This window comes from Helicoverpa zea, chromosome 25 (genome assembly GCF_022581195.2).
Source record: "Helicoverpa zea isolate HzStark_Cry1AcR chromosome 25, ilHelZeax1.1, whole genome shotgun sequence".
Lineage (NCBI taxonomy): Eukaryota > Metazoa > Arthropoda > Insecta > Lepidoptera > Noctuidae > Helicoverpa > Helicoverpa zea.
Genome location: NC_061476.1, coordinates 3,689,192 through 3,714,377, shown reverse-complemented (window position 1 = coordinate 3,714,377; position 25,186 = coordinate 3,689,192). Strand labels below are relative to the sequence as shown.

General features: G+C 38.4%; 2 protein-coding genes across 6 annotated transcripts in view; one reads left to right on the top strand and one right to left on the bottom strand.

The window, feature by feature from the left end:
- LOC124642697 (dynein axonemal heavy chain 8-like) overlaps window positions 1–4,927 on the top strand; it is a 56,839-nt gene extending 51,912 nt beyond the window's left edge. The window contains exons 85-91 of the mRNA XM_047181299.1: window positions 86–325; window positions 598–765; window positions 1,218–1,359; window positions 2,210–2,399; window positions 2,794–2,915; window positions 3,710–3,871; window positions 4,297–4,927. Of these exons, the coding sequence (XP_047037255.1) occupies window positions 86–325; window positions 598–765; window positions 1,218–1,359; window positions 2,210–2,399; window positions 2,794–2,915; window positions 3,710–3,871; window positions 4,297–4,422 (1,150 nt within the window). The 3' untranslated portion in view covers window positions 4,423–4,927. The remainder of the gene's footprint in view (window positions 1–85; window positions 326–597; window positions 766–1,217; window positions 1,360–2,209; window positions 2,400–2,793; window positions 2,916–3,709; window positions 3,872–4,296) is intronic.
- A 5,151-nt stretch (window positions 4,928–10,078) lies between these two features.
- Window positions 10,079–25,186, bottom strand: part of LOC124642659 (LIM domain and actin-binding protein 1) — a 37,428-nt gene continuing 22,320 nt past the window's right edge. The window contains exons 1-18 of one of the 5 annotated variants that reach the window (XM_047181241.1): window positions 24,214–24,347; window positions 21,992–22,167; window positions 21,477–21,646; window positions 20,959–21,059; window positions 20,489–20,563; window positions 19,859–20,021; window positions 17,672–17,769; window positions 17,048–17,223; window positions 16,247–16,304; window positions 15,845–15,889; window positions 14,616–14,771; window positions 14,163–14,269; window positions 13,592–13,747; window positions 13,064–13,229; window positions 12,298–12,464; window positions 11,819–11,967; window positions 11,396–11,477; window positions 10,079–10,950 (exon numbers count right to left, since the gene is read on the bottom strand). In XM_047181241.1, coding sequence (XP_047037197.1) covers window positions 10,948–10,950; window positions 11,396–11,477; window positions 11,819–11,967; window positions 12,298–12,464; window positions 13,064–13,229; window positions 13,592–13,747; window positions 14,163–14,269; window positions 14,616–14,771; window positions 15,845–15,889; window positions 16,247–16,304; window positions 17,048–17,223; window positions 17,672–17,769; window positions 19,859–20,021; window positions 20,489–20,563; window positions 20,959–21,059; window positions 21,477–21,646; window positions 21,992–22,167; window positions 24,214–24,241 — 2,076 coding nt within the window. In that variant the 5' untranslated portion in view covers window positions 24,242–24,347 and the 3' untranslated portion in view covers window positions 10,079–10,947. Of the gene's footprint in view, window positions 10,951–11,395; window positions 11,478–11,818; window positions 11,968–12,297; window positions 12,465–13,063; window positions 13,230–13,591; window positions 13,748–14,162; window positions 14,270–14,615; window positions 14,772–15,844; window positions 15,890–16,246; window positions 16,305–17,047; window positions 17,224–17,671; window positions 17,770–19,858; window positions 20,022–20,488; window positions 20,564–20,958; window positions 21,060–21,476; window positions 21,647–21,991; window positions 22,168–24,213; window positions 24,348–25,186 lie in introns of those variants that run through there. The other 4 variants (XM_047181242.1, XM_047181243.1, XM_047181244.1 and 1 more) reach the window with 4 other exon arrangements.

Sequence of the window (25,186 nt, the reverse complement as noted above, 5' to 3'; positions counted from 1 at the left end):
CTTGAAAGCTAGTTGCGAGCCGCCATTAACTTTGGCGAGAACTATACCAGAAGACCACTACTTGATCACAATACTAATCTTCTAGTTACATGGTGTCCGCTGTCCAGTACGGTGGTCGTGTGACAGATGACTATGACACGCGGCTACTGGTCACATTCTGTCGAGTCTGGTTCTCTGATCAGATATTCTCTGATGACTTCCAATTCTACAAGGGTTATGGTATTCTCAAGTATAAGAACATTCCGGAGTACGTGGAGGAAATTGATAAGATGAAAACTGTGGATCCTCCGCAAGCTTATGGCTTGCATACCAATGCTGATATCACGTTAGTGGTCGATTCCTATTATTTTCATTATGTCTGTCTTAACTGGCTGTTTTCCGTGGTTTGCATCCCAAGAAGATTACTTCAGGCATCCGGATTAAAAGTATTCTGTATGTATTTGTATAAGCTATATTTAAATTGCTGCCAAGTTTCGTCAAAATCCGTTCAGTAGTCTTTGCGTGAAGAAGTAACAAATATACTCACATCCTTTATCATTCATTTTACCTTTAAATATTAGCTTGTAATGTGATTTAATTTGATAAATTATACTTTAGTTACCAGCGGAATACCACTCAGGAGCTCTTGGATACGATCCTGTCAATCCAGCCGAAAGAGTCGAGTTCTGGAGGCGGGGAGACACGTGAAGCGTCAGTGTACCGGCAGTCTAGAGAGATGCTGGACAAAGTACCACCAGATTTTGATCCTCATGAAGTACTGGCTAGGTATGTTTCTATGTTCTACTCTTGACTTTTGTTTATGTTGTTAAGGTTGGCTAGTGTTTTAACCTCCGTTGCACAAAGCTCTATTAAAGTTAAAGCTTCATTAAATCTATTGCTGTCACTTTTTATCTTGTTGACAAAGAGTCGGCAATAGATTTACAGAAGCTTTAACTTTGATGGACCTTTGTGCAACTGACGGTTAATTGTTTAAAATAAAAGTGATTATCTTTGTCTTAATAGGGATATCCTTTACTTGTTGGCTCTTAGATTTTTTACATTACATTTGTCAGGCAAATATCTGTTCTGTTTAGTCGATCATTTAGCATTGAACTTGTATGTTCTCTTTTCATGTGTCTAATGGATATGTTCCGTGGTACCTACCTAACGGAATATCGAAAAGTTGAAAATGTACCTATTGATCAATACAATACTGAAACATTAAAATTTATTTCTAGGTTGAGGTTCTACGGTATATTGCATTCCATGGTGATTTTCTTGAGACAGGAGATCGATCGAATGCAGAAAGTCATTCTCCTTGTAAGAACTACATTGAAGGACTTACTGCTGGCTATTGATGGCACTATCATTATGAACGAGGTAAGTTAAATTGGGGTTCTTGTAAATGCTAGGTTCTTGTAATTATGGAAGTCACTTGAAAGTTATAATTTTTTTGACTTCTTCACCTGTAATGGCAATCAATTGGGTTGTAATACTTACTACGGCCAAGTCTTTATAAGATGTGGTCTATACGCAACAGTAGGACTGTGAATAGATGATGATGATCTGTGGGTGATTTAAGGTCATTATCAATATCATAACACATACACACACAGAGTGTACATAAGAAATACGTAGGGGAGTTCATAAAGTGTATATAAGGAAATACATAAAGTTCAAAGAGTGAACATAAGGAAATACATAGAGTTCATAGAGTGTACATAAGTGACTTCATAAAGTGTACATAAGGAAATACATAGAGTTCATAGAGTGTACATTGAGAGTTCGTAAAGTGTACATATGGAAATACATAGGGCAGTTCATAGTGCGTACATAAGGAAATACAAAGACAGTACATAGAGTGTATATAAGGAAATACATAGGGGAGTACATACAGTGTACATAAGGAAATACATAGGGAGTACATAGGTGAGTTCATAGAGTGCACATAAGGAAATAAATAAGGAAGTTTATAGAGTGTACATAAGGAAATACATAGGGGAGTACATAGTGTGCATAAGGAAATACATAAGGGAGTTCATAAAGTGTACATTTGTAGTTTGCCCGATAGCGATAAAAAAAAATGTACGTGGACGAAGTCGCGGGCGACCGCTAGTGTTTAATAGCTATGCTGTGACTCATATTCGCATTGCCCGCACGCATTTTTCACAAGCAAGTCTGCAACCCTGTGGTTCCGAAGTGAACTTTAAGCTGTTCTTTCTTACTTCAGGCACTTAGGGACTCCCTGGACAATATCTATGATGCCAAGGTACCCAACATCTGGTTGAGGAGTTCCTGGTCATCCTCAACGCTAGGGTTTTGGTTCACGGAGTTCTTGGAACGAACCATACAGTTCTCGACGTGGTGCTTCCAGGCCAGACCAAACTCTTTTTGGATGACTGGATTTTTTAATCCGCAAGGTAAGCGATGAACTATGAATGTCTGTCTTTTTAAACCTTTCATATTTCATATTATAGGTAGGTAGGTATACCCAATATTATTTCTTGAATTGTATGTTTATTAGATAGTATTTTTCTCTTTACATTTGCACTAAAATTATTTTGTATGATTTGTTAATACAGACCTAATTATTAGCTTAATTTGCTTTACATAACTTTTTCAAGGATAGCTAGTAAATTATAAAAAGTGTCTACGAAGTTTGAAGCGTGTAATATTTTGATGTTTTGAAAGAGCTTTCATGCCCCTGTTAAAAATATAAAAATGAATTTAACTTTGACTTTCAGGAAAGTTTAGAAAATTTATACCTTCTGATATCTATATCAATTTTACCGATATCATAATGTAACTTGGCAGGTTTCTTGACGGCCATGCGTCAGGAAGTGACGCGTGCGCACAAGGGCTGGGCTCTCGACATGGTCACGTTGCATAATGATGTCACCAAGTTCACTTACGAGGAAATTAAGACTCCACCACCGGTAATATATTTATTTATTCGTACAATTAGTGTGTTAAAAGAATCAATCGACGGCAGAACTTACCTATTCGTTTCTACAAGAAGAAACAATAGATTGTGAATAGACAGTTCTTCAGTGCTTTCAAAAAACGGTCGCTGGGGTCAGTCTTTTGTGTTTGCGACTCCGTAAAAGTTTGAGCAAATTGTACAGTTGGCTATCAAATGTCTATTCTATCTTTATTTATGGCAATGCATGTCGATGCCAATGTCGACCATTCTGCCTATGACAAGTAATATGAGAATCAAGTTTCAAAGTTTGTAAATGTCTTGTGAACATATCTTCAAAGTCAAAGTCAAAAATGTGTATTGAAAGTAGGCTAGTTTTTAGCACTTTTTCACGTCAAATTTACAAAAGGACAACACCCCCAAAACGCCCCCCTTTCACCACTTCCTAGTGTTAGGGTCAATTCCCACTGAAAGAGCAGCGGCCGGCAGCGGCCGGCAGCGGCCGTAAATGCAAGTGATTGAGCGCGAGCGCGGCGGGCCGCGCTCTTACATTGTCCGTGCTCTTACGGCTGCTGCCGGCCGCTGCTCTTTCAGTGGGAATTGACCCTTATGGCTGACATTGGATTGCCATAAATTAGAACAGAATACCTACGTTTTCAAAGAAGCTTATGGAGTTATTTGACATGTTGTATGGGGCTAATGTCGAAATTCTTTATATGAAAAGCTGATTTGCTCAATAAATTGGGAATGACCCTAAGTGGAACTACATATTACATCAGCTGATTTTAAGTAACGTTTTAATCGTTACAGGAGGGTGTATACATTCACGGGGTATTCTTGGACGGCGCGGGCTGGGACCGACGCAATCTGCGTCTGTGTGAGTCCACCATCAAAGTGGTGTTCACTGTGCTGCCAGTGGTCCATGTTTATGCCATCAATTCCACTGCACCCAAGGACCCTAAGCTGTACCAGGTATTTATTTATTAATATTAAGCACACCAACAGGATAGTCACCCACAAATACAATATACACACACACAAGTTATAGTAGGTATTTCCTCGATAAAGAAACTATTATCATCAGCCTTTTTGTCGTCACACTGCTGGGCACAAGCTTCTCTCACACGGAAGAGGATTGTGCGTTAATCACCACGGTTGCTCAATGTGGGTTGAAAGAAACTTACAGTTGCTCAAAAATCTCTTGCCAGTCTAATCTTGCGAAATTTTAAATGAACAATATATTTCTTTTTTACACCAGTAAGGGTCACCTATTCCATGTCCAATGTATTGTATCAGTGTTGCCATAATAACTGAAAAGCTTCAGTAGGTATTGCCACAACACAAGTTATAACTTTTAATTACTTGAAATAAATTATTTCTTATTATTTTTTGAACAGTGTCCAGTGTACAAGAAGCCTGTGCGAACGGGTTTGACGTTTATCACGCCCCTCTGGCTGCCCACCATTAAGAACCCAGACCATTGGATCTTAAGAGGAGTCGCTATGTTATGCGACATTAAATAACATTACATCTTTATATGGCGGAATTTGACAGAAATGTTTACATACACTACGTCATTTGTGATAAATGTATTGTTTGTATACTCTTTTAATTGTAATTCGATCATGTCTCGACCATAGATGTAGTATAAAAGATAGATTGGTAACGGGGTGTTATATCAAAACGTCAATACGTCAGTGTGCGTGAAATGTCAGTGTCAGTTAATGGTACAGCTCCATGTCTAGCTAGACCGAACTGATCTATTTGTTTCCGGAGATGCCATAGAGCAGGTAGGTGAGGCCCCTTCTGTGGTTAAGTAATGTACGGCAGGCGTGATGAAAACGATCAGTTACTAGTAATTAGTATTCGTGTTTCAAGAGAGATCTGTTAAAGATTGGTCGCGACTGAATCAAAGATCTTAACTTCATTGAATTAACGTGTTAGTCGGTCAATATGTATCTCATTGTCCCGTAGGCATCCACTTTATTTTCTTATCTCCTCCATATTGCCAATCTGTCAAACGGTGCTAAAGGCACCGTGCGTAGCGATGACCCTGCCATCTCGTGACTTATATCCGAAACTTTTCCCTCAAGTGTCAAAAATTGTACTGTCAAACCATGAAAAAAATTCTGAATATTCGTGTTCAATTTTGCTAATTTAAGTTATCAAAATGTATTGTTGTATTGCTGGATGCTGTAATACATCCAAAAACAACTCCAAGGGTGTAAAATTTTACTATTTCCCTACTAATAGTACTCACATGCCATGGCTTAGGGATAAAAGAATTAAATGGATAAATGCAGTTGTAAAACACACGTAATACTTTAATACTTATTGGTGGAATTGGAAACAACTCTGCCATTGTCACTCCTTTATCATAACCCAGTAACTGTCGGTACACACACAGAGGACTCTCCAATCTTGGAGGTAAGATTCACGTAGACATACATCACGACCATCCCAGGGCGTGCATCTATACAACAAAAAACATAAAAACACAGTTTTTATCAGATTTCTGTTGCAGAGACCAATCTGCCATCTCAATACAGCAACCTGCTTTAAACATGGAGATCACCCTCGCCTCGGTATACATGCCCGAAGCAGAGGAGCCTCCTCCCTACGACCTCGCCCGCCTGGTGAATCACTGCGAGAGAGAAGGGAAGGAAGTGATTATCGGTACTGACTCCAACGCACACCACCCTTTGTGGGGAATGGATACACACAACGATAGGGGTAAGACCTTATTTGATTACTTATTCACAACCAACCTATCACTAATAAACACTGGATCAGAACCAACTTTCGTCACTAGACGAAGTCAAACAATTATAGACCTGACTCTCGCATCAGAGAGCGTAGCGGAGCTAATCACAGGATGGCATGTCTCTAAGGAGGCATCTTGCTCAGACCACAGATGGATCCGCTTTGACCTACAGGTCTGTATACAAGAAACACCACCGAAACGGAACCCACGCGATACGGACCGCGCGACGTACACCCGTACGCTCAGCACCAAACTTGCGCAACTCGGGGACCCTACAAATTACGTGGACACAGTACAAATTGACGAACAGGTAAGCTACCTCACACAGTCAATGATAGACAGCTATCAAACAGCCTGCCCCGAAACTGCATACCAGAAAACACCAGGGAAACAACCATGGTGGGGTGCGGAACTAGAACGCAGGCGTAAACAAGTGAGAAAAACTCTAAACAGAGCAATGAATACATGTGCCGACGAGGATTGGGACGACTATAAGGCGGCCAAATCAAGGTACAAGAAATGCATCAGATTCCGAAGTACCAGGGGATGGCGCAAGTTCTGTGGTAACATCGAGTCCTGTCAACAAGCAAACAGGGTAAGGAAAATCCTAGCACAACAAAACACACCTGGTCTGGGCACTCTCCGAAAACCAGACAACACACATACCACATCGCCGGAAGAAACGAAGCGCGTCCTAATTGAGACCCACTTCCCAGGATGCGTTTTCACGCAAAATGTAGAATGGCATGAGGTAACACAAACACCAACTGAAGAAGATTGGTCATACGCACAAAAAATCGTCACAATGGAAAAACTCCATTGGGCAATTCAAAGCTTCCACCCATACAAAGCAGCAGGTCCGGACGGAATCTTCCCAGCGCTCCTGCAATGGGGAGGACCATACATCTCATATAGACTATTAAGACTAATGAGAGCATGCCTGGCTTTTCGATATGTCCCCAAAAAATGGAGGGAGGTCAAAGTAGTCTTTATCCCAAAGCCAGGTAAAGGAGACTACACAAGCGCAAAATCTTACAGACCAATCAGCCTGACATCCTTTGCTCTAAAAACCCTGGAAAGGTTATGTGAGCGAGAGCTGAGGGACGGTGCGCTAAGAAACAACCCCCTGCATCCGAATCAGCACGCATATAGCTCGGGGAAATCAACAGAATCAGCGCTTCATCTGGTAGTAAGCCGGATAGAGGAGGCAATAGAACAAAAAGGCATCTGCCTTGGCACCTTTATAGACATTGAGGGAGCCTTTGATAAAACAAACTTCGTTAGCATAACAACGAGTTTACTCAGACACAGAGTTAACCCGATGCTAACTGATTGGATCACAAACATGCTCAGCAAACGCGTGGTACGCTTTGAAGATGATGACAAATCAGCACTAATAGCCAGAGGATGTCCACAGGGAGGGGTACTGTCCCCGCTCCTGTGGAATCTAGTGATTAATGATCTCATCACAAAACTAAACGCAAACCACGACTACACAATAGGTTATGCGGATGACCTTGCCATCCTCATCTCAGGCAAGGTAACTGACACTATCTGCAACCTTACTCAACAGGCCCTACGAATCGTAGAACAGTGGTGCAGGGAATTTGACCTTTCAGTAAACCCCACCAAGACTGAGTTAGTCATGTTCACAAACAAACGAACGTTGGGACCGTACAAACTACCTAAACTCTTCAATACAGAACTCAAACTATCCAACGAAGTCAAATACCTTGGCGTCACTCTGGACAGTAAGCTGAAATGGAGTAATCATATAGACAATAAAGTAAACAGAGCCAGCATTACCTTTTGGCAATGTAAGAAAATGATAGGGAAGAAATGGGGCTTATCCCCTAAGATAATACTATGGCTATACAAAACAGTGATCCGCCCCATGATCACTTACGGCGCCTTAGTCTGGTGGCCCAAAACCGACCAAACTACAGTCGCAAATAAACTGGCGCGAGTCCAAAGACAAGCCTGCATGGCAGCCACAGGTGGCATGAGGACAACACCAACGGCAGCGTTGGAAGCCATGCTAGGTCTGCCGCCGCTGAACCTCTTTGCACAGCAAGAAGCAGCAATGACGGCTCTAAGACTCAAAACCCTAAATCTCTGGAGCAAGTTGCCTACAAAACACACAACTATACTAAACAATCTTTATGCAGACTTTCCCATTATGCAGGCTATAAACGACCGCATACCCAAAGTCTTTATATTCGATAAGAAATACAGGATCCAACTTTTTGAGGATCATCGTTACGAGGGACATAATCCCAAAGAACTAAGAATTTTCACCGACGGATCCAAAACAAGCACCGGCACAGGTTCAGGCATCTTCTCAGAAGACCTAAACATACACATATTCACACCCCTAGGAGTACATAATACAGTATTCCAAGCTGAATGTATAGGCATCTCCCTAGCGGCCGAAGCAGTCATAAAGCGGGAAGTAACCGGTCACTCTATCCGAATACTCTCAGATAGCATGGCAGTAATACAGGCCCTAAGCAAACACTGCGCAAACTCCGGCCTTATACACGAGTGCCACCAACGGTTAAACAAGGTAGGCAGTTTAAATAACATAACCATTCAATGGATAAAAGGACACAGTGGCTCCCGAGGCAACGATGCAGCGGATGAGCTGGCGAGAAGGGGATCAGACCAAACAGCAGTAGGACCAGAACCCATACTGCCACTCCCCTTCGGCCACCTACGAACACTGGTAAGACAGCGTACTAGGCACAAACACAACCACCTCTGGACTAACCACAGCGCGTGCAGGCAGGCGAAGATGGCCCTCCCGACCATCAACGATCGCCTCACTAAACAGCTGATGGGCCTATCAAAGCAGAATTTACGTAAGTTTACGGCAGTTCTAACTGGACACGGCTCCTTCAATAAACACCTCTATGTTATAGGAGTTACAGACAGTCCCTTATGCAGAGCCTGCATGGGGGAAGAAGAAACAGCGGCACACGTGCTACTAGACTGCCCTGAAACCGCCATATACAGGGCTAAGTACTTCGGTAACCCAGGTACTATCCAAGAGATAGTCAGCAGAATTAAACCTCTGCTGGCTTTTCTCGAGGAGTTGGGGTGGATCGAGTGAATAAACACCCATTATCACCCTCACACGCAAAATACGCGCTTTGTCGTGGAGTTGCGGAAACCAGCCCGAGTAATCTAATCTAATCTAATCTAACTGTCGGTACGTTGGTTTGCCCCATTGTTGTGCATAACTGGGCCCCGATTCTCCTAATTTTACTTAAGCGTCATACGATTCACGTTCGACTCGATTCGACTGAGATCCGATCCCGACTCGATTACGATTGAAGCGTATGTGGCATTCCGCTATTTTTTCTTTGAAATAAACGTTTTTATCCTTTTCTGTCATTCAATAATGAATCATTTTGTCTGCAAATGATTTACGATTGCAAAATGATTGTACAGCAAACTACCGTATGGACCAAAATCACCAAAATAGCAGACCAATCGCACACCAATCAAATGTCAATCGAATACGATTGGTCTTTTATTAGTAGCAGAATGCCCGATATGGTTAAAACTGCTATTGCGATCATATTGCGATTCGATTTCTATTCGATTTTGACATTATTAACTTAGGAGAATCGGGCCCCTGGTTTTCGATTCTGCACTTTCTGCAGAATTTACGTAATGCACTAAGGCACAGACGTGCTTACATTGTCCTGAATTCCTGATAGACCTGCCTTGCAATTACAATTTGCACTTTTAATGTTTCTATTGCAATCAAGCTGAACGGACAGAGATAAAAATTAAAAATAGAAATAATGATTTTCTAAAGATATTGTAATAACAATTAATTTAAAAAAGGTACTTACTGTTATCTTAACATCATATACATTTGAAATTTTTGTCTGAGCAACAATTTTGCCAGTTAATATTGTTTCTTGTTCTTGGCCAACTGTTTCTATGAGATCAAAAACATGGCCCGACTCGAATAGCTTTTGGCCTTTTGATATATTTTGACCACGCTGCCGATCATTGTTTATTGGTAGAAAACCATATTTTATAATTTTAATCATTGTATTTTATATTTTTAATAATTGTAAAATCACATTTACAGACTAGACAGTGACAACCAATGGGTCTGGAAAGTTTCTTTTTTTACTCGCACGGTGTCTCTACTGTCGGGATTATAACGCCATCTATAGTTTCCGCACGGTGCCTATACCTACATGTACCTAAATGACATTTAGGTAAAATGTCTCTCATGTTATTTATTTGACCTTGTTAACTTGTGTTTTTATTATATTGTGTTTTTCATTAAATAAATAGATTATTTTTGATATATCATCTTTTATTTGTTTGTAGACAGGGTTACCTATTTGTCATAGAATATGTTTCAGATATGATGGAAATGAAAACAAGAATGAAAATTTTGTCATTTAATCATTTCCTTACTCTCGAATAATATAAAAATCGGCAAAACTTTTTAAGTACAAACAAATAAATACAGAGAATCCAATATTCAGTCACATAATAAAAATTACCTAAAATACAATTCAAGATGTATCAATTAATATAAACATGCGATATTATGAACAATAGTAATAATTATTAAATAATACGAGATTAATAGAACATTGAGATGGCACAGAGAGATTAAATTATAACTATATTCTGGCAAGACAGAGTACAGGGTTGCCAGTTGAAAAAATCACAACACGTGATCGGCAAGGACGACACTTATAAATAAAAAGTTTAAGAAAAAAATAAACTAGAGTAAATAAGATAAATAAAGAATTCCTCATAAATAAGATATAAATGGTATATCTTACTGAGTATTCTGATAATTCTCTCTACATTAACATGTGACTAAGCTTACAACATAAAATGTTTCCACATATTGTATGTAACATTATAAATAGATATTAAATTAAATGATCTTCATGAAAAATACGAAAATGAATACGTTTTGAACAATACTCTAAAAAACATCATAAATTGATTTATCTAAAAAACGAGATTCGACTATAAAACTCTATATATATTTTTTCTAAAACACTTTGTAAATTGCAGGTTTTAAGGCACTTTTTTGTATTAAAATGCATTCTCTATCAGTCGTGTTATCAAATGTAAATAAATACTTCTACTCTAGAGAATATCCGTCAATTTGTCAATAGACTACAACCAATACTTATGAACTACAATATAATAGTTGGCAAGTAGTTATTAAAGGAGACTTTACAACGATAATGTTAATAATGCTTTGGTTGGTGTGGTAGTTTACTCGAGGCGGTCACTGGGAACAAAAAAAAAACGAATTAGTATATCTGCAAATAGTTTCGTAGTTGATATCTCACGAAGGTGTGTGAAATTAAACATGTTTTATAAGTAAAACTTTAAATGAGTTGTGTTACAGCAAAAATTTTGAAATTGGATTTATGTCCAAGTCTTATAAATTAATGTATGTACTCGTATTAAAGTAAATTACTGTGTCAATTATACTTTTAGAACTGTAGCTCGTGGCCACGCCTCCAATTTGGCGACGTTGCCAAACCGTCACCAAATGAGTTAGGTTCCATACATTTCAATACTAACTGCTTGGATACGTAGCCGGCGACGTCGCCATTGGCGTCCTAATGAGGCAGGGCTCTTAGTTCTAATATACCGAACAAGATTTGTGTGGGACAAAATTATGGATACAATTTTACAGAAAAGATGAAATGTATAATAATTTAACTTACCACAAATCTGTTGACTTTGGGCACGAAGGTTTTCGTTACATTCGTCTGCGTCACGTTCATACTCTCGAATTTTTGACGCAAGCTGCGGACAATACGTATATTATTATTACTCAAGCTGCCCATTGTTTTGCAAAAAAACAACCTATAAAACAAATTGTAGGGTTACAGAGCACAACGTTGCAACCACTTTTTTAAATTTAAAATTCAGCTGTAAAATGAAATCTATGTAAATACAATAAATGAACATTACAACACACAATTAATTGAAACTTTATTTTCAGCAGTAGTTTATTTATGTAATATTTATTTGCGAAAAAAGTATTTTAAAGAATGTTTACCTACTCAAATGGAGCATGGTAGCTTAACTGATAGAAAGTGTGTGTCCTAAAGATTGTAAGGAAAAGGCTAGGCAGATAAGGTTACCTCTTGGCAGTTTCGAGCTGTGACTCTCCGTCGTCATCGTTGTCGGCGTGTCGCTCGATGACGACGCTGGAGGGCGAGCGTTGCGGTTCTGACTCCGACCAGTGCTCGAAGCGGTCGCGGAAACTCTTCGTGCGGGCTAGCTGTTGCGCCTGAAGTTAAGTTAAAAGGTAAAGATGTATTAATAACATTTAAAGGAGCATCATTTTGGAATCTATATTCTTTTGCATTGTTCAACAGTGAATCTTAAAGATTACTGTTTTTATTATATAGTAGCCAAGTCTTATTCTATTACGGTTAAGTCTCTTGACTGCTATAATGATAAACTTGAACATTTTTTTTCAAATAATCTTCCAGTTAGAATTCGATATGGCTGCCATAGAATAAATTAAACAGGTTTCTATTAAGGTATCACTGTTGCATGATAAAAAATTCAATGATGAAGTATATAACATAGCTCAGAAAAGTCAGCCCAAATATACCTGTTTGAGCGCCTCATCCCTCTGCCGTGCTTCCAGGTAGACCCTGCGCCTCTCATCCTCGCTGTCCTCCTCATAATCCTCCTCTGAGGAGTACTCCTCGGACGACTCCCCCTGGTGGTTGTTCTCGCCGGGAGGGGGAGGGGTGAACCTCTTTAGGGGCTTGGGGCCTGGAGAAGAATGGAAACAGTATTTATTATTTGGTCATTATTATAACATTCAATACTGCTATGTCGTTCACATTTGGGCGGACGGCTTATATTTAATCTTTTACTTATTTTTATAATATAAAATTAGAGATTTGTTTTTAAAAAATGGTATTAGGCATTAAGCGCTCGGGCGCGATATTCATTAATTCGCTCCAAAGTGGTGTAGTCAAAATCTCCTGAGGATGTCCCAAAGAGGGGCGAAACATGTGACGAGAATAGGTTTTTATGGCAACTCTCTTATTTATATGCGTGATTAACTTTGCTGCATGTGCATTTGCATGAGAGTAGTACTACATTTTGCATCCGAGCCTCGATTTGTTGTCTCGCGGAATTAACACAAAATATTTTTCTTAATATGTATTTGATCTATCTTCTATTCTTTATGTATGTACCTTTTATTACATGATGGCAAAAATCATCATATGACCCCTCCCGCTGTGGGTTAGGGAGTGTCAGACTTTTACTGACTAAAAATCCATCATGTTCCGTCGTAGGCCTTTTAATGTACCAGGGCCGCGGTAACTCGCGCGAACAATTCTGTAGCCTCTGTATGTATGTACCTTGTGTATCATCAGGCTTGTTCTGCTGGTGCTCGAGCTGGCGGAAGACGGAGATCATGCGCTGCGCGGTGTGTCTGGCTGCTGCCACGCTGGTGTCGGCGGCTGCCTCCTCTGCCCGCACCACGCTGGGCTCGTGGTAGATCTCCGGAGACGGGGACTTTGCACGCTAGGAGAAAGAAAAATATAAAAAAATATGTCTATTTTCTAAAGAAGTAGGTCCCGCCTGTCATTGAACATCCTTGGAAGACGTTACGAGTAGTCAAAAGCCAGTAAGTCTGATGCCAGACTAACCAAGGGGTTATTGGGTTAAGGCAGTCGCTCCTTGTAAAACACTGGTATATAATCATTAGATGGAATATTTCTAAAAGGGCAAACATAAGTTCATAGTTTGATTGATCAGTAGTTTTGCTGTCGATCATTCCTCGATCAATTTTAGTCCAGTTAAAGATTAGCTACTACAATGATTCAGACTAATCCACCATTCGATAGACCTACGACCATCTCTAACTATCTATAAGTTTTGAATACCTGTGTCTGCCTCGGCGGTGTCATGCGGAACTCCTTGCGCTCGCTCTTGGGCTGGTAAGTCTCGAAGAACTTGAACCGGTCTGAAATGTCAGACGTCTCGATCTTGACGTCTTCTAACTTGTCGGCAGCACGGACCACGTCCTTAGGGATGAATGGCTGTGGAAGAAATGACAGAATCATTGTAGTACAGATATTTTTTTGTATGTTCTTTTCGTAGGTTAGGGTAGTGGAGAAAATAAGTTTTATTAAAAGTGTAAGTTTTAGACAAATTATGTTTTCAGCTGCCGAAGTGGATTCGACTGGAAAAAATATATTTTAGCTGAGCCTTACGAAAAAATGGCTCCGAAAATCTTAATACTTAGAAGTCTGCGAACAGTCTTCATTTACTTTCCATTTCACTCTCCCTAACACGTTGAACGTAAACAAACAATAGTTTTCTATTGTGTCTGGGATGGAGGGTGTTGAATGCCATAATGTCAGTGCCACATGAGGCATTTTCCTCACAAAGAGAAAAAAAGTCAAATCAAATATTTGATGTACATATGAGGGTATTAAATAGTAAGCAACTTACGATCTCCTTGCGCTTGGGCACGTCGGAGGGTGGAGGGGAGGTGGGGGGAAGGTTCTTGGCGTTCGCGTCCAGCTCCAAGAAGATGGAGCGAGACTTCTTGCCGATACCTGCCATCACGCAAACAATAAGAATACATATTATTAATAGTACCTAATTTCAATCAGAAAATATTGTACTGTTTTTTGAGCTGTCGTAGCTGTGTGTCTAATGAGCAACAATGTCCGGTAATATAATCAAAATCACAAAGCATCTGAACACTAAAATCTCCGTTTAGAAGTTAGTGGTCGACTCTAGAACATCAGAGAAATATAAAAGTCGCTGAACAAAGCTTTTGCTTTTTAAGATTTTAATGGTTAAGTATTTTGTAATTCTGATTCTGTAAATTCACTTGTTTTGCTGACCGTTCCTTACAACATAGACCATGTAATTTTCTTTTCATGTATAATCACGTACCTTCATTAAAAAGCGCTCTATCATCAATCTCCCGGTTCTTGGGCGGCTGGTTCTCATCGTTGAAGAGCTCTCCGTTTTCAAAGCGCTGTTTGATAGCGCGAGCCTTCTCCGCGTTCAGGTCCAATTCACGGGAAATCTTATCTGCTGAAGTTACTCCTGAAATATTGCAAAAAGAAAATAAGATTTTATTTATTTATTTGACCATACCACGCTATATGACCACGTCATATAGCGGCCGTAATACAGCGGTGAATGACGTCACTAGAACGTTGTCTATGTAAACAAAATGGGGCGGTTTCCTATAGAGCGGTAACTGAGCCGTAACTTCAAAAAGCGGTGCCGCCATTTGCATGACGGCCGTCTTGACGGTGTCAGATAGTTTGGTGAACGTTTTATTGAAAGCGGTGAAACTTTTTTAATACGTATTTGTGTTTTTTTTTCGGAACAACGTCAAAAATTTGTTACAACTCTTGGAGCAGCGAGGACGACGAAATTTTAATAGATTTCGTTCGTAACCACGAAGTAGTAAATAATATAAAAAAGTAAAGATTATAGAAAAAGTCAACTTAAACAGAATTGGTGTCGTGAAATTTGAGAAATATTAAATAAAACAGGTTAGTAAGTATAATACAACTAACAACAGTTTATGACGGTGTGTTAAAACGGCCGTGGAACTTTCCACATGTCATCACCGTAAAGACGACCGTCTATTTGCGCTCGTAATATTACGGCCGCTATATGACGGCACCGCTTTCCTAGGAAACCCAAGCTTAACTGTTTTCCTCATTTTAACCCACTTCCTGGTTAAACTTCTTTCCGTACCCGGACAAAATATAGCATATGTGAGCTTCCCAACAGAGAAATAATTTTATTACGTACCGGTTCCACTGAACCACACGTGTTCGTATAGAAGTAAAGATTTATATTTAAAGCAAGCACATAACGAAGGATATAGTATAATAACTAATAACAAATAATCGTACAAAAGGACTGCTTATGTATATGTAACGAAATATTTTCTAGAGAGCGAGAATAAAGAGATGTAGACTTGTGAGTAAGTATGTAGATTGAGTAAAAGAATTATTTTTCGTTTCAAAAGGTATGTAGTATATGAAGATGTGGAATGATGCTTATGTGTTGTGAAAAATGTAGCGAGTATAATATTGAACGAAATGACAGAATAAATTCATTACAATGTTGACGGTAATATGGTGCTATGAGCAAGTTACCTTCAGTTTCAGAAGCCATTTCGTTTTCGTTGAAATTAGAAGTGTCTAAAATAAATATTGTATGTATTACAACACGTTACTTTTATGTCGTAATCTTTGAAAATGTTTGGCAACTGACGACTCTCTTATTGCCTAATTTATTTTGTTCGCTTCATTATAAGTTTTGATCTGTCAACACATTCGCTGGTACGAAAATTCCGTGATTTAAAAGTATACAAAAGTAGCCTTTAATTTAAAACTTCCAGAAGGCAACGATGAAGAGTATATTTAGTCGCTCTCATTTTAGCATTACCTAAGTTTTTTTTTTTCATAAAACATGTTTATTAGATTTTCCAACTGTAAAATAATTTGAAATCTTAGAAAAAAAAATTGTGAACAATGTTATTTGAAAATATATCTTACCTTGTTCGCTCTGCAGGACTGACTGTTCATACATCTCCTTGATTTTAGCTTGTTTGCCCTGAAAAAATAATGTCATAGTTATATAGGGAGCTTTTCTTATAATGCAAATGATGACCGAGTGTTCAATAGTTCTTTCAAATATATTTTTTTACATAACATTAAGAGGACGAATTGGAATTTTTGGCGCCAAGGATGTCAATTTTTCTCAGTAAATACAAAACGGATCAAAATACAACTTGGTTACCTGAAAGTTCATGATATAAACCTTATTTTGTTAGTTGTAGAAACATGATTAGGTAACTTTTATAACAGAGAAAAATATATCAAACATACCTCTTTTTAAAAAGAGATTCACATATTATGGGCAAACGGGACCGATTAAAGCCTCTTAACTTTTTTAGTAGTTGAGTATATACATACTCTTTAAAATTGTAGTAGGATTTTTTATCAAATTATCATTCCTAAATAATAAAATTACAAAACCATTTTGTCGCTTACGACTTTTAGTTATAAGCTAGCGCGCGTATTGTTATCCTCGCCCCGCTCAGACGCTCCGACCCCTTTTGGCGCCTTAGATGCGCGTGCCGGTTATGGAATTATTGTTGACCACTTCCTCGCCTTAAGAGTTAATTTTTATGTGCACAAACTTCACCCTATACAAACCATTGGATAAAGGAAACATTATGCCACAACTTACTGAGGTTTTTCTATGTTCAAGATTTTTTGTCCAGCCTTGTACAAAACAGCATGTTGCCCACGATACACTTAGTACATTGTTGGCCAACAGTGGGCTACACTCACCATGAACAGCCTGCTGCGTATGTTCTGTATCTCCTGCTTCCTCTCGCGATGTCTCTCGGAGGAGGAGTGCTGGCCGGTCTCGAACTTGCCGACGATCTCGCTCATGTTGCAGAATGAGACAGGTTGCTCGCGGCTGGCGGTGTGCTTGTAAGATTTCTTTAGTACTGAGTCTTCGTCTGTGAAAAGTATCAAGGATATAAAATTTTTTCGGTCCTTTGAGGCTGCACGCCCGCGTCCGATAACTCATTAGACTAAAAATCCTAGTCAGAACATCCTACAAAAAGTAATACGGTGGCCTAATGGAGCTGGATAAAGTTTGATTCGTTGGTTGTGATAGCAAATAATATGATACTCGCTCAATGTAGCTTCGATTTTTATACATATAGCCTAAACTCCATCTATGTAAATAATTAGCAACATTTTAGTTTTGAGAGCTCTTAGAGCCTTTAAATGCTTTTAAGATAAGCAGTATCCTCCACTATACAGTATTTATTGACACATCTTATTTTAAAATGCTGTTTAAAATTATTTTTTAAATTAAGTCACATAAAGATTATTTACTATATGAAAAAACATAGACGTGTACTTCCACTATGAGTACTAAAATAAAGTGTATAATCTCACCATCCTCATCATCCTCAGGCTCGCTGGAGCTGTGCTCGACGGGCACACCGTTCAGGTAGTCGTCCGATACGCCCACGTCCATGCCCTTCGCTTTGAACCTTAAAAAATATATTTATTACATGTGGTGGTATGATACAAACTTATCACGAGATATTTACAGAATCACAAAAAAAAAAACGTGTCTAAGTCAGAAAGATTTATAATGTAAATTGAAAAAATTGGCGTCGATTTGTACTTTTTCGGATCAAAGACCTATAATGATACGACGGTATCTAAAAAACCTGAAGAATTTTCTTTGTTTTACACTTATGAAAAACATTTCTATAAAAACTTTATATAGCAACACTTTATATAGAAAAATACTTTCGACTTGATTAACAATTACACAGACACACACGGTTAATTTTTAACACCACTTTTTTGTCAACAAAAATATAATTACTGAATTTATCCCAAGCATCTAAATACCTGTGCATTACGCCCAAAGGTTCCAGACTACGAAACTACACAAAAAAAAACTATTCCAGAGAAATCTTCACCACATAAAATTCACGTTGTCACGTCAAACAATTTATAAAAATAATTTCTAAACTAATTTCTCGTTCGACTTTCACGGCACGCCGCGTAAAATGTGATAGCCATCAGTTTCTTAGTAATTACCAAATTAATTTAATCTTCAAAACATGGGATTTTCATCCTTATCTCAAAGGAGTAAGGTGTAGGAGAGATACAAAATAGTTTGCCGACAAAAAACCCTATGAAACATGTTGGGTTACTGAAAAAATGTTGTTGAGTGGAATTGAAGGATTCGAGCGGTTTAGAATACATTGCGTGGTTGTGTGTATGGATGTATTTAGGTTTCAAAGTTTTTTTTTTGTATTATAGTCAACCATGATTTATCATTTTCATATAAGTAATTATTGCTTCTTAATTTGGTAATTTAAAGTTAGGTATGATATTATTATCAGTAGGTATTAATTTCACATTTTTTGGCTGCTACAGTCGGTTAAATCAATTAGTATGAAAGCCAAAATTGTAACTTGGGAACCACTCAACAGTTTCTTTTTGCATATGAAATAGTTTCTTCACAAATACCTATAATCATCGGCAAGGATATTGCTTGCGCAGAAGTGATTTATTGGTTTATTGCCTTAAGTGTACAGTGTGCAAAGCGATCCCCACTCTTCCGCCGAGAGCTTATTATCCGTGCCGATAACTATACCAGGGATTAAAAATCCTCCTAAAATTTCATTTCGACATTGAAAATATAACAATATTTCATAACATAGCCATCAATGTACACATTACATATGGTAACACCCGCTACTAAGTACCGGCCGCCGTTCTCATGCGCAACAAAAATAGACGAGCTAGTCTGCGCTGACGCAAGTGGAGTGTATACGGGGAGTGAATCATTTTGATACTTTATTATTAATATTTTATTTATGTATTTATTGTTGGTGGTTTTTGTTTGCAGGTGAAAAGATTTGGGTTTTTAAGTAAAAAAATGAAGTTTGAACGTGTTTATTGATTCAATCAGTTTTTATATACATGTAATGAAGTCGACGATATAGTAATATTTTGCATTTTGCTATAATAATGTATGTCATTATTTCGGCATGCATATTGTCGATTGTTGGATATATCCAAAAAAATCAACTATGTCTGGCCTATATTATAGAAACAGATTGCACGATTTTCATTGTTTTTGTCTATACCTATTTGATAGGTTTTCACAATGGAACCTGGAAAGGAGTGCTGAAGTAACGAATTTATCATCATCATCTCCCGAGTCTTTTCCCAACTATGTTGGGGTCGGCTTCCAGTCTAACCGGATCCAGTTGAGTACCAGTGTTTTACAAGGAGCGATTGCCTACCTGACCTCCTCAACCCAGTTGCCCGGTTTGTTATCCTAATAAATGCTTTTTTTATTTTTTCATTACGCTTTATACAGTTAAATAACTTTGTATTTCTGAGGTAAGCCATTTGACACATAGATTTCTAATTTTCTTTTGTTTAATATGGTAAGGACACTGCGTAGCTAACTTCGGAAAAGCGAAGCTTTACGACAATATCTATACGAACAAATGCGCAAGGCGTTAAATGGTTAACTACTGAAATGAAAAGTACAGGAATTACTTCACTAAGAATGTGAGTCAAAAATATACCAAAATATATATGACTTACTTGGCAAGTTTGGACAGTATGGCTGCGGTTTTCTCCCTGGGCACGCGAGGTTCCTGCGGCAGAGGCTCTTCGGGAGACTTGGCCTTGCGCTCGAACACCTCGAACCTGGACTTCACGTCCAGCTGGGACAACTCCTCCAAGCCAAGGTCTGGTTTGTCTGATGCTGTGGGAAGAAATCCGACGTGATTACCTGATATATTTCGGACTATATAGTTTCAGACACCGCTTTCATCCCGAAATTAAATAATAATTATTTATTTGCTAATATGGGAAATTACATAAAGTTAAGAGACACTTCTAAACACTCCTATCATCATCATTATTAATTTAAGAGCCCAGCTCTTGTCGGTGCAGCTCTTTCCATTTACACCTATCTCCTATACCCGGATAAAATATGCCACGCAGTGTAGCTTCTCAACAGTGAAAGATTTTATCAAATTGGTTCAAACATTTCAAAAAGTACAAAAAGTAAAAATATTAATCTATAATATTGTATATGTTAATATCTATGTAAATAAAGAGTATATCTATAATAATATAAGAATATTTTTGTTACTTTTTGTAGTAGCTGTACGCCCAAATATTTTATATAGTGCCATCTATTAGTACAAATATGAAACGATTACATACCTCTAACGACATCTGGCGGCAGTTCAACAGGATTGCTCTCACAGATGATCATCTGGTGCTTTTTGGGGGCAGCTGCTGCGAAAAATTTAATGAAATTAATTTTGTATGCTTTTGGAAGTTTTAATTCAATCTTGGATAGTATCCTAAGCACCTGTGCCATTCCTGAAGTTTGGATCCATGGCCTTAACATATTGTACTTAAATTCGTTCGCCCAATCAAGTATAAAAATACTCTTATTTCCATTAAATCATAATGGGTGGTACGAAAGCCAGCCCACCGTGTCTCCTCAATTCAAGATTTGCCTAACCACGTATAATTACACCTGCTATTTCACGTATAACACTACTGAGTGTTTTCTCATATCTCCAATTTGTCAAATATTCTACAGAGCCTCTTCAACCATAAATACACACTTAAAAACAAAAATTTTGCCCTTATCTTTTAAAGTTTTTCAAAGTATGAGTATTTACCGTCAGTGACGTCATCGTCGTCGACAGGTTTGGGCTCGAACAGTTGCTTGAAGTGCGGCTTGCAGTACAGCGTCGTGTGGTCACTCTGGTAAGTCTCCACTCTGTGTGAACAACAACAACAGTGATAAGTATAAAAATCTAATTGAATTTTATAACAAACGACAAGCCCAACTTCCACCACCTTCTCAGGTTTGACAGATATTTATTTAGGTACTAGGCCTTTCCCATGAATCAGGCTTTTGTTGAAAACAGCATAATTAATTGCATTATTTTTGAGTGCCAGATTACGTTACGGGTAACGGGTAGTAAGAAACCAGAAAGTCGAACTACCAGGTTATCAAGGGGTATCGGGGCACATAACTGAATTGCAGAGTTCACATAGGCAGTCGCTCCTTGTAAAACACTGGAGCTGCATTCGGTTAGACTGGAAACTGACCCCAAAATAGTTGGGTAGTCTGGGCAGACGTTGACTTATCTTTTAACGGACCCTAAAAGCTAAATTAACAAACTATACTTACGTGAGCTGCTTATTGCACTGGGTGCACCGGAAGCACTCCTTGTGCCAGACCCTCCTCTCGGCCTTGATCCTCTCCATGGCATACACGGGACGCGAGCACTTCTCGCAGTGAGGGGCTGCGTCAGCGTCAGCAGCCTTCATCTTCTTGAACAGCTTCTCTGAACTTTTTGACTGAAAACAACGTTGGAGAATGCATTAGATTTATGGCAGACTTGGGTAAACTGTTGTTAGGTAAACTTCAGATTCCAATCTTGTAGTTTTTTTTTTAGTTTATAGTCATGATAATTTATTTGTCCAAAACATGAGTAAGAGAGTATGCGGTACAAACAAGTGAAGTAAGATTCAATGATAAGATGAGGAATAAAGCCCCGCTAATGGGCTTTTACTGACCCCCACTGCATATTAATTTGTTCTTCGCATTCCAGGACCTCACAATATCTTAAGCACATTTCTTCTTCATTGAGGACCTCTACATAATAAATTGGACCATAAATAAATATTTACAAAAACACCTACCACCGATATGGTCCCTTCATCCTTATGCCGTCTGGACTTGGTCTTCTTCTTGACCGTCCTCTGCTCGGAGACCTGGACCTCCTGGTAACTCCTCTGGACCCTCGACTCCGACTGGATGAGGGACTGGGAGGACTCCATCGTCGCTGATGCCGTAGCTAGAGCCATTGCTTTGTGCTCTGCGAAAGAAAATTGATCATAAAGTCATCGGTCACAAATGGTTGTGTTTTTGGTCTGTTATAGGGGCATTGCTTAAAATAGGGAATCTGGGAAGGGGAAAGTTGTTAAAATTGTAGTTCCAGAAAAGTCTTTATTTGACATATGTATGCTATTTATAAAGAGGTCCACGTTTCAGTTTCTTTCCGGTTCTTCCCCGTAAAGTCAACTTTTCAGAACCATGCTAAGTGCCTGCAAATGCCTATTTTATTTAAAATAAAAACATTTCTCTTATAATAAACTTAAAAATTTAAGATAACTTCTTGAGCAAAAAAGCAGCCTTAAATTATTAATTAAATACACGTATTAACAGTAATGAGTGTAATGACTAAGCAACAATGGTTTTTAACAAGATGATAATTTACAAAACCGTGATTACTTTAAGATGGTTAACTAAAAGAGTGCTATAAAAACTCATAAATATTCAAATCGACAGTGAGTAATGTTAGTGAAAGTCGCGAGTACCGCCTTTTTATTTATTTTTAGCGAAATACATTAGCGTTTCTTAGTAATTATGCTATGGAAATAGACCTTAACTAATGGCATTGTTAACCTTAACTTTGGCTGGTTTTGGCAATGAGGTCACGTTATTTTTTGCGGAAGATTTTTTATCTTACACTTTCCTGATCATACTATGGTGATTATGATTTTGATTCTGGTGATTTGATATTGAAAACATGGATTTACAATAAGAGCCTCTTTGGTTAAATGTATCCAAACAAAGATAAAATCAAAGTTAGGAATTGTTAGCTGGTGCACAGTTTATCGGATTTTTTTTTAGAAGATTTTTAAAGACGTTCGTTTTAATAAAATTAAAAGGAAACATAACATGCTTCTTACACCTAATTTGTATGTAACATGCTACAGTTTTGACTGTTAACAAACCCAAAGAGATTTTAAAGCCCCTAACTGTTCCGAACAAACCCAATAAAAGCCATTCTTTTGAAGATGTAAAGCTAAGCACTTTGCCGTGCAAGCTCCGATACGGATTGCCACTTCTTCCTGACGCAAGGAGTAGTTAAGAAAGGCCAATTGTGTCAAGGAGTTGAGCCAACGGCAGCCAGGGCACGTAGTGATTTCGCTTCGTAGCTGAAAATCCCTTTGGCTTATTTCTAAACGCTCTTGGTATATAATTTGACTAATTTGTCTTTTTGTGAAAAGTATAGTTATGTCCGTGATTTTTGCAATTCCCTCCGGCTTGGCATAGGCCAGCAGTGGACGTTTTTAGATTGTGACCACGACTGATTTTAGTTATGAACAAATTTCCAGTATTTCTATACCAACATTTTTCTTCCCAGAAACTAAACTCTAGCTATTATATTCACTTCATAAAAATAATTGCTAATCGCCACCAATAAAACGGTAGCGGACATGCAATTCACACGTCACTTATCGCGATAACATACGGAATTAAAAACATAATAAATCTGGGAATCTAATTTATTCATTTGCTGTAGGACGCTTCGGAGCGAGACGGCAGGTTTCTAATGCCCCATCGCGAAGACACGCGATCGTCGGCCATCCGTCAGCGAATATGTGATTATTGTGATTAAGTACCTCTAGTTAGCATCGTGGTCGTTTTTGGAGATTTCTCTTAAGACATTGTCAACTTTAAGATGTCGAACGTCCATGTGGACTGTCGAAATTTGGTAGGCAACTGAAGCCACGTTTATGGTCAATTCTGTATTGAAGTAGGTACTATGATTTGGGAATGTAAACAGTCGTTGAAATGTTTGAAGAATATTGAAAATTAACACAGAATATTCGATGTGAACTGGCCATATTTGCTTTAGGATTTCCTGTTAGAATACGGAAAGGCTTGGGTTACACAAAAGTGTAACTAACTACAAGTGTAATAGTTGAAATAATAAAAATGTTGAAACATATAATGATAAGGTACACACAGGCACTTAATTTAAAACTTGTAAGGAATGTAAAGACCGATAGGTAAAAGGACAAAAACATTTTAAAGACACTAGGGGTTTAAAAAATTGTTTGCACTAATTTACCAAAAGACACTGGAGCCATGATGAGCATTGTCGTTCCGTTTCACACAATAGCACAACCACTGACACTGAATACCTAACTGGCAATAAACACTTATTACAGTTTTTTTCAACAAATTCCTTTCTAACTTGCTCTCTCGAACGCTTTCGTGTTACTGAGAGTATTCCACCAAAACATATGATATTTATACGAGAGTGAGAAGATTTTTAACATATTGATTCATCTGATGATGATGAATGATGACCCACAGGGTGGTAGGCGGTTGTGGGTGAGGGATGTATCAGTCATGCTACGTAGGGGTCAGTCGAAGCAAAGGGTAGTGGGGGATCTTGACAATGTTCAATTTGATATGAAACTGTCTTTTGTGGTAGTGGATCCATTGACTGGAAACCCGAAATAATGTAGCATGTCGCCTTAATGAAGATACCCTACTGATGTTATTATCAGCCAACATTCTCACTACAGGATAAAGCATGAAGTGTCATAGATATTAGGTACGGTTTCTTTGAGCCAAAGTCATTCATATGTCTCTCTCATTTCCAGATCAGTGATTAGGATCTTAACAGAACAAGCTCCAGGATCTAAATATAAAGTAATTTGTGCAGTAATTCCCTTCAACATACTCCGTTACTTCATAAATTCTTCGTTAATGTTCCAGTTTAGCTATTCGTTGTTATAGGTTGACTCTTCGATGATCAGCTTAGAAACTTGTCTAGTTTGTACATAGGTATCTTAGTGAAGATTTTATGGTAACTGTACAAACATGTGCTGATAACCTTCTATTTATAGATATATATTTATGCCTTTTTTCAGGCAACTAGGGCCAGAGCATAATGCAGATTTAAAGAATCTTGTCAAGCTATAGTTTTCGTAACAAATAGCGGGACGAATTCACAATTCGCTTCACGTGGGTAGTCTCATAAATGTTTGTTTATGTAAAGATTTTGGCGCCATTCCATGTAACGTTTCGTTTTT